The 13,341-nt window shown below is 45.4% G+C and overlaps 1 protein-coding gene across 1 annotated transcript; it reads left to right on the forward strand.

Moving 5' to 3' along the window:
* The first annotated feature begins 271 nt into the window (after positions 1 to 271).
* LOC110525647 (protein dispatched homolog 3-like) lies at positions 272 to 13,073 on the forward strand. Its single transcript, XM_021605966.3, has 21 exons — positions 272 to 599; positions 3,782 to 4,807; positions 4,970 to 5,189; positions 5,459 to 5,595; positions 5,778 to 5,912; positions 6,034 to 6,194; positions 6,344 to 6,483; positions 6,624 to 6,715; positions 6,816 to 6,980; positions 7,191 to 7,352; positions 7,693 to 7,842; positions 7,974 to 8,110; positions 8,214 to 8,374; positions 8,468 to 8,598; positions 8,736 to 8,911; positions 9,010 to 9,136; positions 9,236 to 9,381; positions 9,496 to 9,655; positions 9,822 to 9,935; positions 10,101 to 10,273; positions 10,506 to 13,073. Exons 2-21 carry the CDS (start codon positions 3,793 to 3,795, stop codon positions 10,854 to 10,856), a joined length of 4,053 nt encoding a protein of 1,350 aa, XP_021461641.3. The 5' UTR covers positions 272 to 599; positions 3,782 to 3,792; the 3' UTR covers positions 10,857 to 13,073.
* Positions 13,074 to 13,341: the final 268 nt, after the last annotated feature.

Below are 13,341 nucleotides of genomic sequence, written 5' to 3' on the forward strand. Positions count from 1 at the left end.
CCGGCCAGACTATACCAACCAATTCCTCTCGAAGCCAAGGGGGAATCTGCTGCAGTCTGTTGGCAAAACCTTCACGTTAGACACGTGTTTCCTGCCAAATAGAGCTGGAATCAGAGTCAGCCCTCTTTTTGTATTACCTGTTAGGCTGTGATGAGATGTATCCCATCACATGTAGTGTCCTTAATGCCCAGGGCTATGCTCCCCTCCCCTCGGTATGCCAGTCAGGAGAGAAGCCTGAACAAAGCCATGAGAGAAGAGCTGCTGGGAGAGTGAAAGAACTGATACTCTCACTGACTGTCGCCTGGACAACCAGGCACAGGAGGGAGGGAAGAGTGAGAGAAAAGGAGAAAACAACAAAACATAATTGTCATGGTGGCCAAGACACATTGAGTCTTGTATCAGAGAGGCTGCACAAAGGTGCAGGCGCTCTCCCTAGTGGAGCTAGAACACTGAACATTAAACAGAGATCAACAGAGCGAATCAAGTGAACATCTGGAGAACAAGTTTGAAATGAAATTGTTCAGCACAGGTTTGCATCCCCGAAGGACTCCATAGGGCTGCACAGCCCGTCAGTTCATACATCTACTCATCAAGCTCAGGTAAGATTCTCCGGCTTTGCCGTACTCTGCAGTAAATGGAGCTCTCAGGTGGAAGTTTCAGAGACCGTAGCTTGCTGTAATGGGATGGTTTTATTTTTTTATCTGTCGTCAAACTTCGAATGGCTCTGTAAATCTCCAGGCAATCACTCTTCTTCTGCGATCACCCACCATCTCCCCCAGGTGTAGCAGCAGTAGTGAGATTTCAGATTTGGGTTTATGGTACTTGCATGTGTTGAGGGGGTCATCCGTGTTTGCAAATATCAAACAAATGACTGTCATTACAGTAGGTACAAATGGAGCATGAGTGTAAGGTCTTTACACTTGAACTATGCTGAACCTTTATATCCTAGGGATCTGTGAAGAATAGAATCATCACCCTCAGTGATTCCCCTTTAGTGATATACTCAGTGCTCATACATAAGCAAGGTCTGTCTTCTGGCATGCTGGGCTGAGATTAATGTCCCTTGCATGGTTTGTGAATTTGAACCATGCTGAATCTGTGGGGCAGGAGAAGCTGTGAAATCCATATTGGATGAGATTGATCCTTTCCCAAATGGGGAGGGGAGGAAGGAGAGCAGACTGGAGCATAACCTTTCTTACTGACAACAGCTAAAAATAGTATGTATGTATCCTCCTTACCCCCACTTGTGCACACACACAGGCATACACATGCATCGGCACATCCCCAGAAAGCAAGAAATAAAAGCCTTATGTGCCTCTTAGTGAGGGTGTGTTGGATGGCATGCTGGGAGTGTTTAGAGTGCCACATCAGATCCACAGGAGACTAACACTCAGCATAGGCAGTACAGAACCAAGAAAACCGCACACTGCCACACAACAGCAATAGACACCAACTGGCATTCAACCTTGGGCTTTGGTGCTTCACATTCCATAGTCAACCCAAAAAGCTAGCATTTGGTCTGGGAGGACAGTTATATCTTTAGTTCTCTAGAAAGTTATTCACATAAGGATATTAATATACCTTTCACTGCGTTCTTTTTTTTATAGTTGTATCAGGGTAATTGATATGTCACAGCATTGTAAATAATGTACAAAATGATCAACCTCATCCAATGAATTTGTCTTTGCTGTGGAAAATATGTAGTTGAAAATAACCTATACATTCAGCTGGGCAGTGTCTACAATATGGGTCCAAAAATAAATGACAGACTAGAATGACAAAGTTCCAGAATCATGCTGATTGAAACGTTTGAGAATGCTTTTGTTGTCCATAAATCTATTTTTATTTCCCCACCTGCACAGCATAAATTGACTTCCTCTGCTCTCAAGCATTAAAGAAAAATGAAAAAGTTGAATGATTCTGGAAGCTTGCAAACGCATTTCTCATTTTCGCTTCAGTCCTTGGAGTGTTACCCTGCAGTTGAGGCTTTTCTAATAAAGATATTGTATGGCTGGAAAAGCGGCGAGGCTGAATTCGTCAAGAGGGGAAAAGAATGTGTCAGAGACCGATTATTCCAGGAGGCATCGCAGTAATCTGCCTGGTGGTGGAGGGAGCCAGGGATGCTCTACCGTCTATGTTATGTCTGTGTAACCGTGTTCTCAGCGACCGTTAACATGAAATACACAGCTCTGCTTTAATAGCACAGTCTGCATAACTGAAGAGTGGTGTAAGTGTGAGGGGCCAGCATGGTGTTTCACCACAACTGATCAGCGATTCCAGGGATGTGGAAACAAACATGGCAGATATGGAAATGTACAGAGCTAGCTGATTTTAAACTGACTTGAATATTAAACTGCACTAAGCTGCCTTTCACACAGGACATCATCATTTGTTGGTGTTGTAAGGTGTTCCATTTCCCCTCTTTTTCTCCCTCTCCTTTCCCCTCTTTTTCTCCCTCTCCTTTCCCCTCTTTTTCTCCCTCTCCTTTCCCCTCTTTTTCTCCCTCTCCCCTCAACAGATTGATCCTGTGTCTAATGAATTTGTTTTCTGCAGACCCAGATGTTCTCCCAGTGCAGACAGATGTTGAACTGCTCTGTTCTCTCAGTGAGGGTGTCCATCTCTGCTCTGAACAATGGCATGGCACAGGGTGGACTCATTGTCATGGTGATCTCCTTGAATAGACTGTATTCGTGACTATGTGCAGGTGCAGTTGCAAATGTGTACAGATGGCTAGCTACTACGGCTGATAACAAATCATAATGCCTATTTTTGTTCTTGATCAACGGCCATAGGTTTACCAACCAAATTAACAATCGATTCAAATACACTTCTTATCGGAAATGTAAATATTCAAGACCCAGGCTGAAGAGCGATATGAAAATTATGCACCCACTCTTTTGTCCTCTCCGCCCCACCTAGATGACCCTGGAGCTAAATTCTAAAGATGGTAGATGACTTGCCAGTTTGTCGTTAGCACGATTATTGCCACTTGAAAACAAAGTTACTGCAGTATCCTGTGTTTGCAGAATACCAAGTTACTGCAGTATCCTGTGTTTGCAGAATACCAAGTTACTGCAGTATCCTGTGTTTGCAGTAGAGTGAAAAGAGGAAGGAACAATAGCTTAACACTACCAGAAGCTGTCCATCACCAGGGATAAAACCCCTCATATGCCACCTCTCGCTAACATTCCACACGTCTCTCCACTCTCCGTAATTAGACAAGTGAGATTATTTAATTTGCTGAAGATCAGCCAAACCCAAGTCGACTGCTGACGTGGACAAAGACGCCACTGAGCACTCTAGGGGAAATATTGTTTTTTGCACACACTGAAGGAATGAGTGAGAGGCATGAAATTACAGCCAATACTCTCTACGCCCCCAGCCTTAGTGTTCAGCATATTAAACTGGTAGACCGGTACACTGCTTTGGGCCCTTGAGACAAGGTCCATCTTCTTCCTAAATTCTCCCCTTGACGTTTCTGTCAGCTGAATAAGAACCCTGTGGGTCTTGGCTATTGAGGGACAGATTTAATGGCTGTGCTCTTGCTGGCTGTGTACTGCAGAATACCCTGCACCACTATTATGACTGCTCTGTAAATCACCTAGTCAGGTTAAAGGGGAAGGGGAAGGGTTAGCTAAAAGGGTTAAGGTTACCTAACATACTAAGTAGTTGCAAAGTAGCTAAAAGTAGTAAGTTTATGTCTGTTTTTCTGCCCAAGGACAGGAGAGAATTTACATTCGGAGAGTGAGTGATGAGGAAGAACTGTGTGTGTTTGTGACAGGTGCTCCAGCCATGGACTTGGAAGACGAGACGTTGTTATTCCAGAGCAGCTGGGATGCTGAGAAAGAAGAGGAGGAGAAGGAGGAGGGCGGGGAGTCAGATACACAGATTAATGGGAGAACCGGCACCCCTGGAGGCAATGGCGTGTGGGGAGCAGTGGGCTGGGTCTACACACAGCCCTGGGTGAGTGGTGTTGTCCTGGGAGTTGGAGTTTTTCTCCCCTGTGCCCTCTCTGCCTACATGTTCCTATACTGCCCCCCATTGGACATAGACCTTTCCTACAGTGCCTTTGAGGTTCACAGCCACTTCTCCGCTGAGCGGTTTGATGCACTCACCATTGCCATAAAGACTCAGTTGGGGTCCTGGGACAGACGCAGGCGTGACGTGGACCCCTATGACTCCACCACTCTACAGGAGCTGCTGTTGGACATGCTGGGTAGGCAGGGAGATGGAACATCCAACAGGACATCACATGGAGGGCTGACCTCAACATCTCTGAATAAAAACTTGTTCAAAAGAGTAGTTATGGAACAGAGCGGAGATGCCCTGAGTCAGCGAGAGACTGAGAGGCATGGAGAGGCTAGGGGTGGTAAACTAGAGGTAAGAGAGGAGGATAAAAATACAACTAATTTAGGAAAATTTGAGAGTCGTGAGTCCATAGAAGGAGAGGGCGACAGGTACAGTGAGAGATCTCAGACTAGGATGCGCAGGTTTGCCCCCAACTACTCATATCTGCAGAGCCAGGCCCTGTGGAGGATGGAGCTGGTGTTTGTAGCTCAGGGTGGGGTGGACAACAACATCTTCACCCCAGAGCGTCTCCGCACCATCCACCACATAGAGCGTCTGCTCATGCAGCATCCCCAGTTCCAACAGTTCTGTTGGAAGCCTCTGGAGGTCCTGAGAGACCTGCCCCTGGGCCCCTCCTACTGCTCCCCTCCAAGCTCCCTCCTCTCCTACCTCTTCCCCAGTGAACGGGGAGGCAGGATCTACTACGATGGCATGGGACCCAACCTGGCTGACATCCATGGTGAGTCTGATGTTTAAAAAACTGGGCAACTTCTGAAGGTACAGTTGCTGCTCTGCATGATTTAGTAGGGAGCTCTTCTGCTTGAGGGAGATCAAGCAGAATATTAAAGGGAGCAGGCAGCGACATTACCACTTTGATCTTCACTTGTGTTTTTACTCCCAGGTGCTCTGAGTCTAGCGATCACCCACCCACAGTTCTACTGGTATGTGGATGAGAGTCTGGCCCCTGACCGGCTCTCCTCCTCTCTCCTGCGCAGTGAGATCCAATTTGGAGCTCCACTGCCCTCTTACAGCTCCCTCCAGGACCGGCCTGAGGAGCAGAGAAGCCGCTTCAGGAACTTTGTGGTTCAGTACGCTGACATCCTGGCTCAGCAGTCCACCAGGTGGGTTTTTGCTTATGGGCCCTCTGCCAAGGCTGATGATACGCTGTGCTGTGTAAGCTTTAAAAGAACCACATTCTAAAAGACATAAAATAGCCATAAGATGAACTGATGCTGTTTTTAATTTCTCACAAGACTTTAACTCTCCAGACCAATTGTAATTAAGCATAATCAAAGAGTCCCTCCTTTCATGACACCCACATTTCATGACACCCACTATTCTTTCATTCTCTTGTCGCTGTCTCCTTATCTCTGGATATGTGGGGTGCTAGCCAGGTGAAGGTGTTGTATGGGGGCACAGAGCTGTTTGATAACGAGGTGAGACGGACCTTCCACAGAGACATGTTGCTGGCGCTGATCAGTGGAGGCTGCATCACTCTGCTGGTCTATTTCCTCACCTCCTTCTCAAGTAAGGTCCCATGCACTCTCCCACCTGCATTAGATACAACATGCATGTTAATGCAACATTTCCTATAGGTCATGTGCTGTTATACATGGTATCTGATAAGCTAGCATCAGTATAGTATTCTTATTATTTTGATACCACATGCATGAGGTCTCGCAGTCAGTCACTTTGGTGTGTCTCTACAGTGTTCCTGACATTCTTTGGGCTCACTAGCATTGGTCTGAGCTGCCTGGTCGCTCTTTTTCTCTACCATGTGGTCTTTGGGGTGAGATACCTGGGCATCCTCAATGGGGTTGCAGCCTTTGTGATCATTGGCATTGGTGAGTGACAATATGAAAAAATACTAGAATTTCTCTCATGACCAAACTAGTTGAGAAACAACATCTTTGTTACAGATAACATCCCACTCTTTCTTCTGTTTCCCCTCTCCGTGGTCTCCAGGTGTGGATGATGTGTTTGTGTTCATGAGTACCTTCAGACAGGCTTCCCACTTAGTCCATCCAGTCCAGAGGATGGTGTACACGGTGAAAACAGCTGGCCGGGCAACCTTCCTCACCTCCTTCACCACAGCAGCCGCATATGCTGCCAACACCTTCTCACAGGTACTCAGAATTATTGTCAGTCCATATTGTATTATCCTTCCAAAGGGAATGCAAAATAAATGAATGTCTGTGAGGTGGAACTGTCTGTATATGTATCAATATGAAAAGCATTATGTAAATGTATTGAGGTCTTTTACTCTTCCAATCAGATTCCGGCCGTGCATGACTTTGGCCTATTCATGGCCCTCATCGTCAGCTGCTGCTGGCTTTGGGTGTCAATCCTCATGCCCGCTGCCCTGTGTATCTGGACCCAGTGTATTGACCCCCGGGAGAATTCCTGTCTCAAATGGTGTGATCCCATCTTTATTACATTTTGTGCTAGAGAACAGAGTTCCTATGGTTGTGCTGCTTGTCTTTTCATTCTGTTTTCCTATTATGAACAAAGTGTGGTTCTAAAGCTGTATCTCTCTGATACACTTCCTCTTAAAGGTGGAAGGCATTTGCAGGACTGCCAGTGAGCCACAGTCCTTTGTCAGATGAGGATGACGACGTGACCCTACTGTCAGTGGAGATGGAGCCAGGTGAGATCCATATCTGAACAGACATAAATGAATGAAGGGCAAAATAATGAAAGGTAATAGAGTCCCAACACCATTCAGCCCCTCTCTCTGTCTCATCCAGGCTCCTGTGACACAGATATAGATGCAGCCATTCTGTCCCTGTCAGTGGAGACTTCTCTCTCACCACCAGAGCAGGGAACTTCAGGCATGGTCAGCATTTACCTTCAGTGGGCTCTGAGGCACTGGGTGGCAGAGCCAGCCGTAGAGAACCGTAAAGTCATTCTAGGTAAGGGCTCTGTCTGTCTGCAGCAGTTGGAAGGACCACCATATCTCATGATGCCCATATTCCTTTTTCAACTTTTATCAGCAATGTCCATGAGTTTTGTATTGTCTATCCCTGAATCCTCCTCACAGAAAAGCTATTTAATCGTATTCCTCTCCCCTCAGTGATCCCCCCTCATCTCTTACCGACCAGTCTTTGTCTTGCTGCCAATAGGAATCTACTTCCTGGTCCTGCTGCTGTCTGCTGGGTGCTGCTGCCTCCTGCGGCCGGCCACTCATGCCCCGTTACTGTTTCGTCCAGACACCAACCTCCAGACTCTACTGGGACTGAGGAACAACCTCAGTGCCCAGGGCATATCCTGCCACATGTGCTCTGGTGAGATGTCGCCATCAATCTGTGTGATGGAACCCAGATGGGTGTAAAGTAAACTGATTCCACCACTTTAAAGCCAAATGAAACTCCCCAGTCCTGCAACTGTCTGGCTGTAAATGTCTTTAAGCAACATTTCAATTCATTTTAGACTGGGATATTAATTTACAGTCGACTCTTGGTAAGAGCTGACTCCATTGCATTATTATTCTTGCTATGGGTATTTGCATGCTCCAGTTCAGTGCTCACATTTACAACACTCCCAGGACATTGTATATACCAGGATAATAAACTCATCATTTAGCAAACTCAATCATTTAGCATTGAATCGAAATGTCCCCTGCAGGACTGTTCATGGAGAAACCTCATCTTCTGCACAGCCCTACCCATACTACCCCCTCCGTGGCTTGGTTTCACCCCCATCAACATACCAAAAACACTTCAAACTCAACTCTACGGAGCCCATTCACACCAAGCACTTCCTCCATCACAACAGGTACTGGATATTATGTTAACATATCAAAACAGGATCCACATGAATATATCCCTGTCAATGTTCTGTCAATGTTTGAATGTGTGCCTCTATTAATCTACTGCGTATACTACTGCTGTATCTTTTCATGACAGGGCCTCTACTGACCGTGTATGTCTCTAAGCTGGATGTAGGCGCTTCTATCACTCTGTACCGCTTCTCTCTGAATACTAGCATGCCCTCGCCTTGGAAAAGCCTCAGTCCTAGGAATGGAGAAGTTCCATCCTTTCAGGTTAGATGACCCCAAAATAAAAAAGCGGTATTACTGGGTTATGATTGAATATCTAACTTCTGATAATCAGCTTCATCATATAACTTCTGGTGTCTCTAAACAGGCTTACATTGAACCTCACAGCAACTTCAGCACCCACATGACTGTGTGTGTGTCCCACCCCAGCCCTCGCTGGATGATCACTTCCCAGTCATGTGACCCACGCCACGGCTGGAGGTCAGAGTTCAGCTTCTATGTGGCATCGGCTAAGCAGCAGCACAGCAGGTAAAAGGAATGACGAGGGACAGATGGAGGAATAGAGAACAGTCAAGCTGTTTGTGGTCAAACTGTTAACACAGCTGTCCTTGTGCCTCCTAGGAGGCTGTATTTTGCCCAGCACAAGCTTAGTCCTCATCCAAGCCGAGTGTGTGCAGAACCACCTGGTTGTGTGATCAGCTCCGGGCCTGACGGACCCACACGGGGCTACTTCTACACACCGCTCCCCACAGGTAAGAGCGGGAGAACATCTGGAGCCAGAGGACATCAGGGAACTGCATGAATACTGAAATAAAAGAGTGTACAATGAATTGTTGCTTATGAATGTGATGGAGTGACCTTTTTTCCTAATTTGTACCTTGTTTCAAAGATTCCACCTCAACAAAAAGGTCCAGGACCTCCGGTTTTAACCCCTGTAGTGGAGGTGGCTGTGGCCAGCCAGCAGTCCGTCCTCTGGTTGACACTGGTGCCATGGTGTTTGTGGTTTTTGGAATACTGGGAGTCAACCGCACCCAACGCACAGACAACCACGTCATTGGGGACATGGTGAGGGGCCAACTGCGAGACAATAAAGATATGAAGGTGTAATTTAATAATCAATACTGTTTTAGTGGTTTTCATTTTCTTTAAAATGCTCTCCATAGGGCAGTGTGATATTGGATCCAAACTTTGATATCTTCCAAGAGATTGGTCATCTCTGCCAAATCTGTAAAGTCATCAGTGCTAATAAACTGCTTGTGAAGCCGGGAGGAGCCCAATGTCTACCCTCCGGTACAAACTGCACAGGCACAGTCAAACACATATAACAGCACACATACACAAACCACATTTGATATGAGTTACATGTGTCCTCTCTCTCCCTCTCTTCAGGCAACAAGCTTTCTTCTATCCTGCCCTTACTCCACCCAGACTGCCACTCACTCCCTGAGCCCAACCTGTTGCCAGGCCAGCTGTCCCATGGGGCCGTGGGAACACACGGTGGCAGAGTGTGCTGGCTCTCCATGGCCTTTGAGTCTGTGAGTGCTAGCCACTGTTGTACTTGGTGTATACTACCACCTCTAATGTAGTGATATAGCCCTGATCTGTGCCTGTAACTGAGCCCATGTATTTTTCATCTGTCTGTTCCTAAGACTACCTACAAGGGGAAATCCTCTTTCCAGACTCGCTCAGATTTCCTCCAATGGGAGACCTTCCTACAAGAGCAGCTCTCAGCTCTCCCAGAGTCCTCTGCTCTACGGAGAGGTTTCCAGACCTGTGAGCACTGGAAGCAGATCTTTATGGAAATCATAGGCAAGTGGAGAAGCCAGAGGACATAGCTGTTCAATACCCAGGGCACAATCAAATCTTTTGACTGCCTGTCAGGCAGCTAATAAATATATGTACAAGATTATTATTTCAGTCCTTCTGTGAATGTAACTTTCCTGTGCTGACTGACTCCATCCTGGGTTATATGTAGGTGTGGAGAGCGCCCTCTGCAGTCTGCTCCTGTCCCTGGCCATCTGTGTGGCAGCTGTGTCTGTTTTCACTGCCCATACGCTTCTGCTGCTGCCAATACTGCTCACCATTATGGGTAAGACACTGCTATGCGGTATTGATGTGTCATTGAGGTGTAATGTTAGAGGCAGTCATTAACTGTTGTAATGTACATACTGTATGTTCTGTGGTTTTAGCCGTGGGAGGATTAGGGGGTCATCGGTCTGTCAGTATGTGACTGTGATCTCTTGACCATATGCAGGGGTCATCTGTCTGGTGGTGGCCATCATGTACTGGCTGGGCTGGGAGTTGGGGGCCATGGAGGCCATCTCTCTGTCCATCCTAGTGGGCTCCTCAGTGGACTACTGCCTGCACCTGGTGGAGGGCTACCTGCTGGCTGGGGAGACCTTACCAGCCACACCAGAACACTCTATGGTACGTACAACACAATCTGATATGCATCTATTATTGGCACATGAGGAATTGAATTTACATATTATATATTCTACTGTTAGAGAGCCAAACTTGGTAAATGAAGGATTTGCCTTGAGTATATTCTGTTCACTTAAAAGTAATTCTGTGATGGATGCCACTGGGTTTAATGGAATACGCCTGAGGGTTATAGTGCATAAAGAGACTCATAATATTAATCTGTTTGTATTCTCAGGATCTGTCAGCTAAAAGGCAGAGACGGACCCTAGACGCAGTGAACCACGTAGGAGTTGCCATAGTGTCCAGTGCTGTCACCACAGTCATTTCAACCATCCCTCTCTTCTTCTGTGTCATCGTGCCTTTTGCTAAATTTGGTCAGATCGTGGCCATAAACACAGTAGTATCCATCTTGTTCACCCTGACTGTGACAGCAGCCATGTTAGCCACCATGGGCCCTGCCAACTTCCACAGACCTCCCGGTGCAGTGCTGAAGGCCAGCCTGGCAGTACTGGGTACCACAGCCTTTGGCGTTGCCCTGTGCTGGGCAACTAGGACCAGTCCCTGGCACACAGTAGTCACCATGTGACCACAAACTCAACCACTACTGTTACCTCTGTAAGCAAAACTAAGAGGCTTGGTCTAAACCTCAGTTTATCATTGTTCTATACATGCAGCTGTAAGGTTTCAGATACGTAAAAGCATCTTGTTGAAGTAGACCATTCTTGATGTGGATAAAGTTGAATCATTTTTTTACCAAAATAACAGAATGTGGTCTCTTAAGAATAAATAGTCTGCAGAATAGGTTTTGGTTTCTGTGGATACAGCCTACTGCCCACAGAAGGAGATTACACAGTGTTGATTTAAATACTGGTTAGATCCACGCTGTTCTATTGTCCATGTTACTCTGTTCCTGAGAATATTTATTTTTTTAGAAAATTGCTAGCTTCTCTGACCTGCGATTAGCACTAACCTCATCTCTGATGGTTGGAAACTACACTTTGAGGTCCAAGAAGACATGTGTTGAATCATAATAAAAATATGAATCATTGTCAAGCACTCCCTTATTCCAGTGAAAAGCCTATCACTCACATCACACCTCTTCACATGTCTGATTGTTCAGAAGAGAATGTTGCGAGTCAAAAGATTATTCAAGACAAGGCCAGTGTAAATTGGGAAGATTGTAAAAACTAGGATAAAATGTGCTTTACTTTACTGGCCTCACTCTTGTCCAGTCTACATGTGTAGATCTTAGATGTAGTGTGAGATATACCATTGAGTTCTTGGTAACCTCCATGACCAAGGAAGGCCCTTCTCCCTGATTGCTCAGTTTGGCCGGGCGGCCAGCTCTAGGAAGAGTCTTGGTGGTTTCAAACTTTTTCCATTTAAGAATGATGGAGGCCCAGTCTTCTTGGAGACCTTCAATGCTGTAGGCATTTTTTGGTACCCTTCCCCAGATCTGTGCCTCGACACAATCCTGTCTCGGAGCTCTACAGAGAATTCCTTCAAACTCATGGCTTGGTTTTTGCTCTGACATGCACTGTCAACTGTGGGACAGTTATATAGATGGGTGTGTGCCTTTCCAAATAATGTCCAATCAATTGAATTTACCACAGGTGGACTCCAATCAAGTTGACCATCTCAAGGATGATCAACGGAAACAAGATGCACCTGAGCTCAATGTTGAGTCTCATAGCAAAGGGTCTGAATACTTATTTAAATACGTTTTTATATGTTTATATGTTTTTTTATTTTCAATAACCTGTTTTTGCTTTGTCATTATTGGATATTGTATGTAGATTGATGAGCAAAATAATATAATCCATTTTGGAATAAGGCTGTAACATAACAGAATGTGGAAAAAGTCAAGGGGTCTGAATACTTTCCGAATGCACTGTATGCTGCTAATAACACACACACTTGGGAAATGTTTTCCTTCTCCTGAGGCTACCTACTAACACACTCCTTGAGTGCTCTAACATTCGGTGGAAATAGAGCAGTGATTTGAGGAGCATTTCAAGGAAGGGATATTGCAATTCCACAAACAACAATTGCAATTCCACAAACAATTCCACAGACAGGAGTAACTCAAATTTAACATCTGATACAGAAATTAAGGACTAACCACACATACCTGAACAAAAATGCAAATAAAAATGTTGTCCCTCTCATTATGGTTCAAATGTACTGTACATTTATCTCTAATGACTAGATTAAATCAGATCAACGATAGCGGACACACTGATGTTTTGGAGGTGTGAGAGGTCGAAATGCATACACTGCCCCATTCGCATAAAAGGTCAGAATGAGAAAGTGTAGGCTATAAATAAATAATTACGCTCAAATTGACAAATCATTAAACGAAATAATGAGAATTTCTATCATCCTAATCGAGGTGTAGATTAGGCCTACATCTCACGTTCCAGTGTTCGAATTTGTAAACAAGACTGCATGGGATTTCTGTTAATGTGACTCTGTGCAGCCAATGATAATGTCTGCTTTACATGTAATGCACTGCCAAAACCACAGCTCTGCAGTCTGCAAAAGCAGATATGATTGAATAGAACCCGAAGCTATACTGTGGTATCTTCATGCACTTCAGACTGTAAATCGTAAACCTTCAAAAATGTGAGTTATGTACTGTGATGAAGGTATCAATTCTATGGCACAGTCAGTGCTTAATTTGAGCCGATTCCCGCCCTTGACTTTTTCGTTGTGGAATTTATTTGCCAGGATCTGGTACCTCTCATCCCATGCCTTTTTTTCTTCACTGTAATGTAAACATTTCAATAAAAGCAATCACAGTTAATTCGAGTTGCCTTTGTAATTCTAATGCCCCCTAAAAAACGTATTGTGAAAACGTAGATTTTCAGTCCTTGTCTGATATTCTAAGAGTGAATTTGCGTTGGGAGGACCGGGTTTATAGTTTGCGCAACATTGTAGCCTAGGGAACAACACGTTGCTGTGGTAGCCTCTCTCACAGAGCTAGAATGAGATTCACGTTATATTATCTCCAGTGGCGATTTGGGAGATGCAGGTAAAAAAAATTGTGGAATGCATGCCAGCAAAGCCAC

This window comes from Oncorhynchus mykiss, chromosome 6, assembly GCF_057628025.1.
Source record: "Oncorhynchus mykiss isolate SJ-2025 chromosome 6, ASM5762802v1, whole genome shotgun sequence".
Lineage (NCBI taxonomy): Eukaryota > Metazoa > Chordata > Actinopteri > Salmoniformes > Salmonidae > Oncorhynchus > Oncorhynchus mykiss.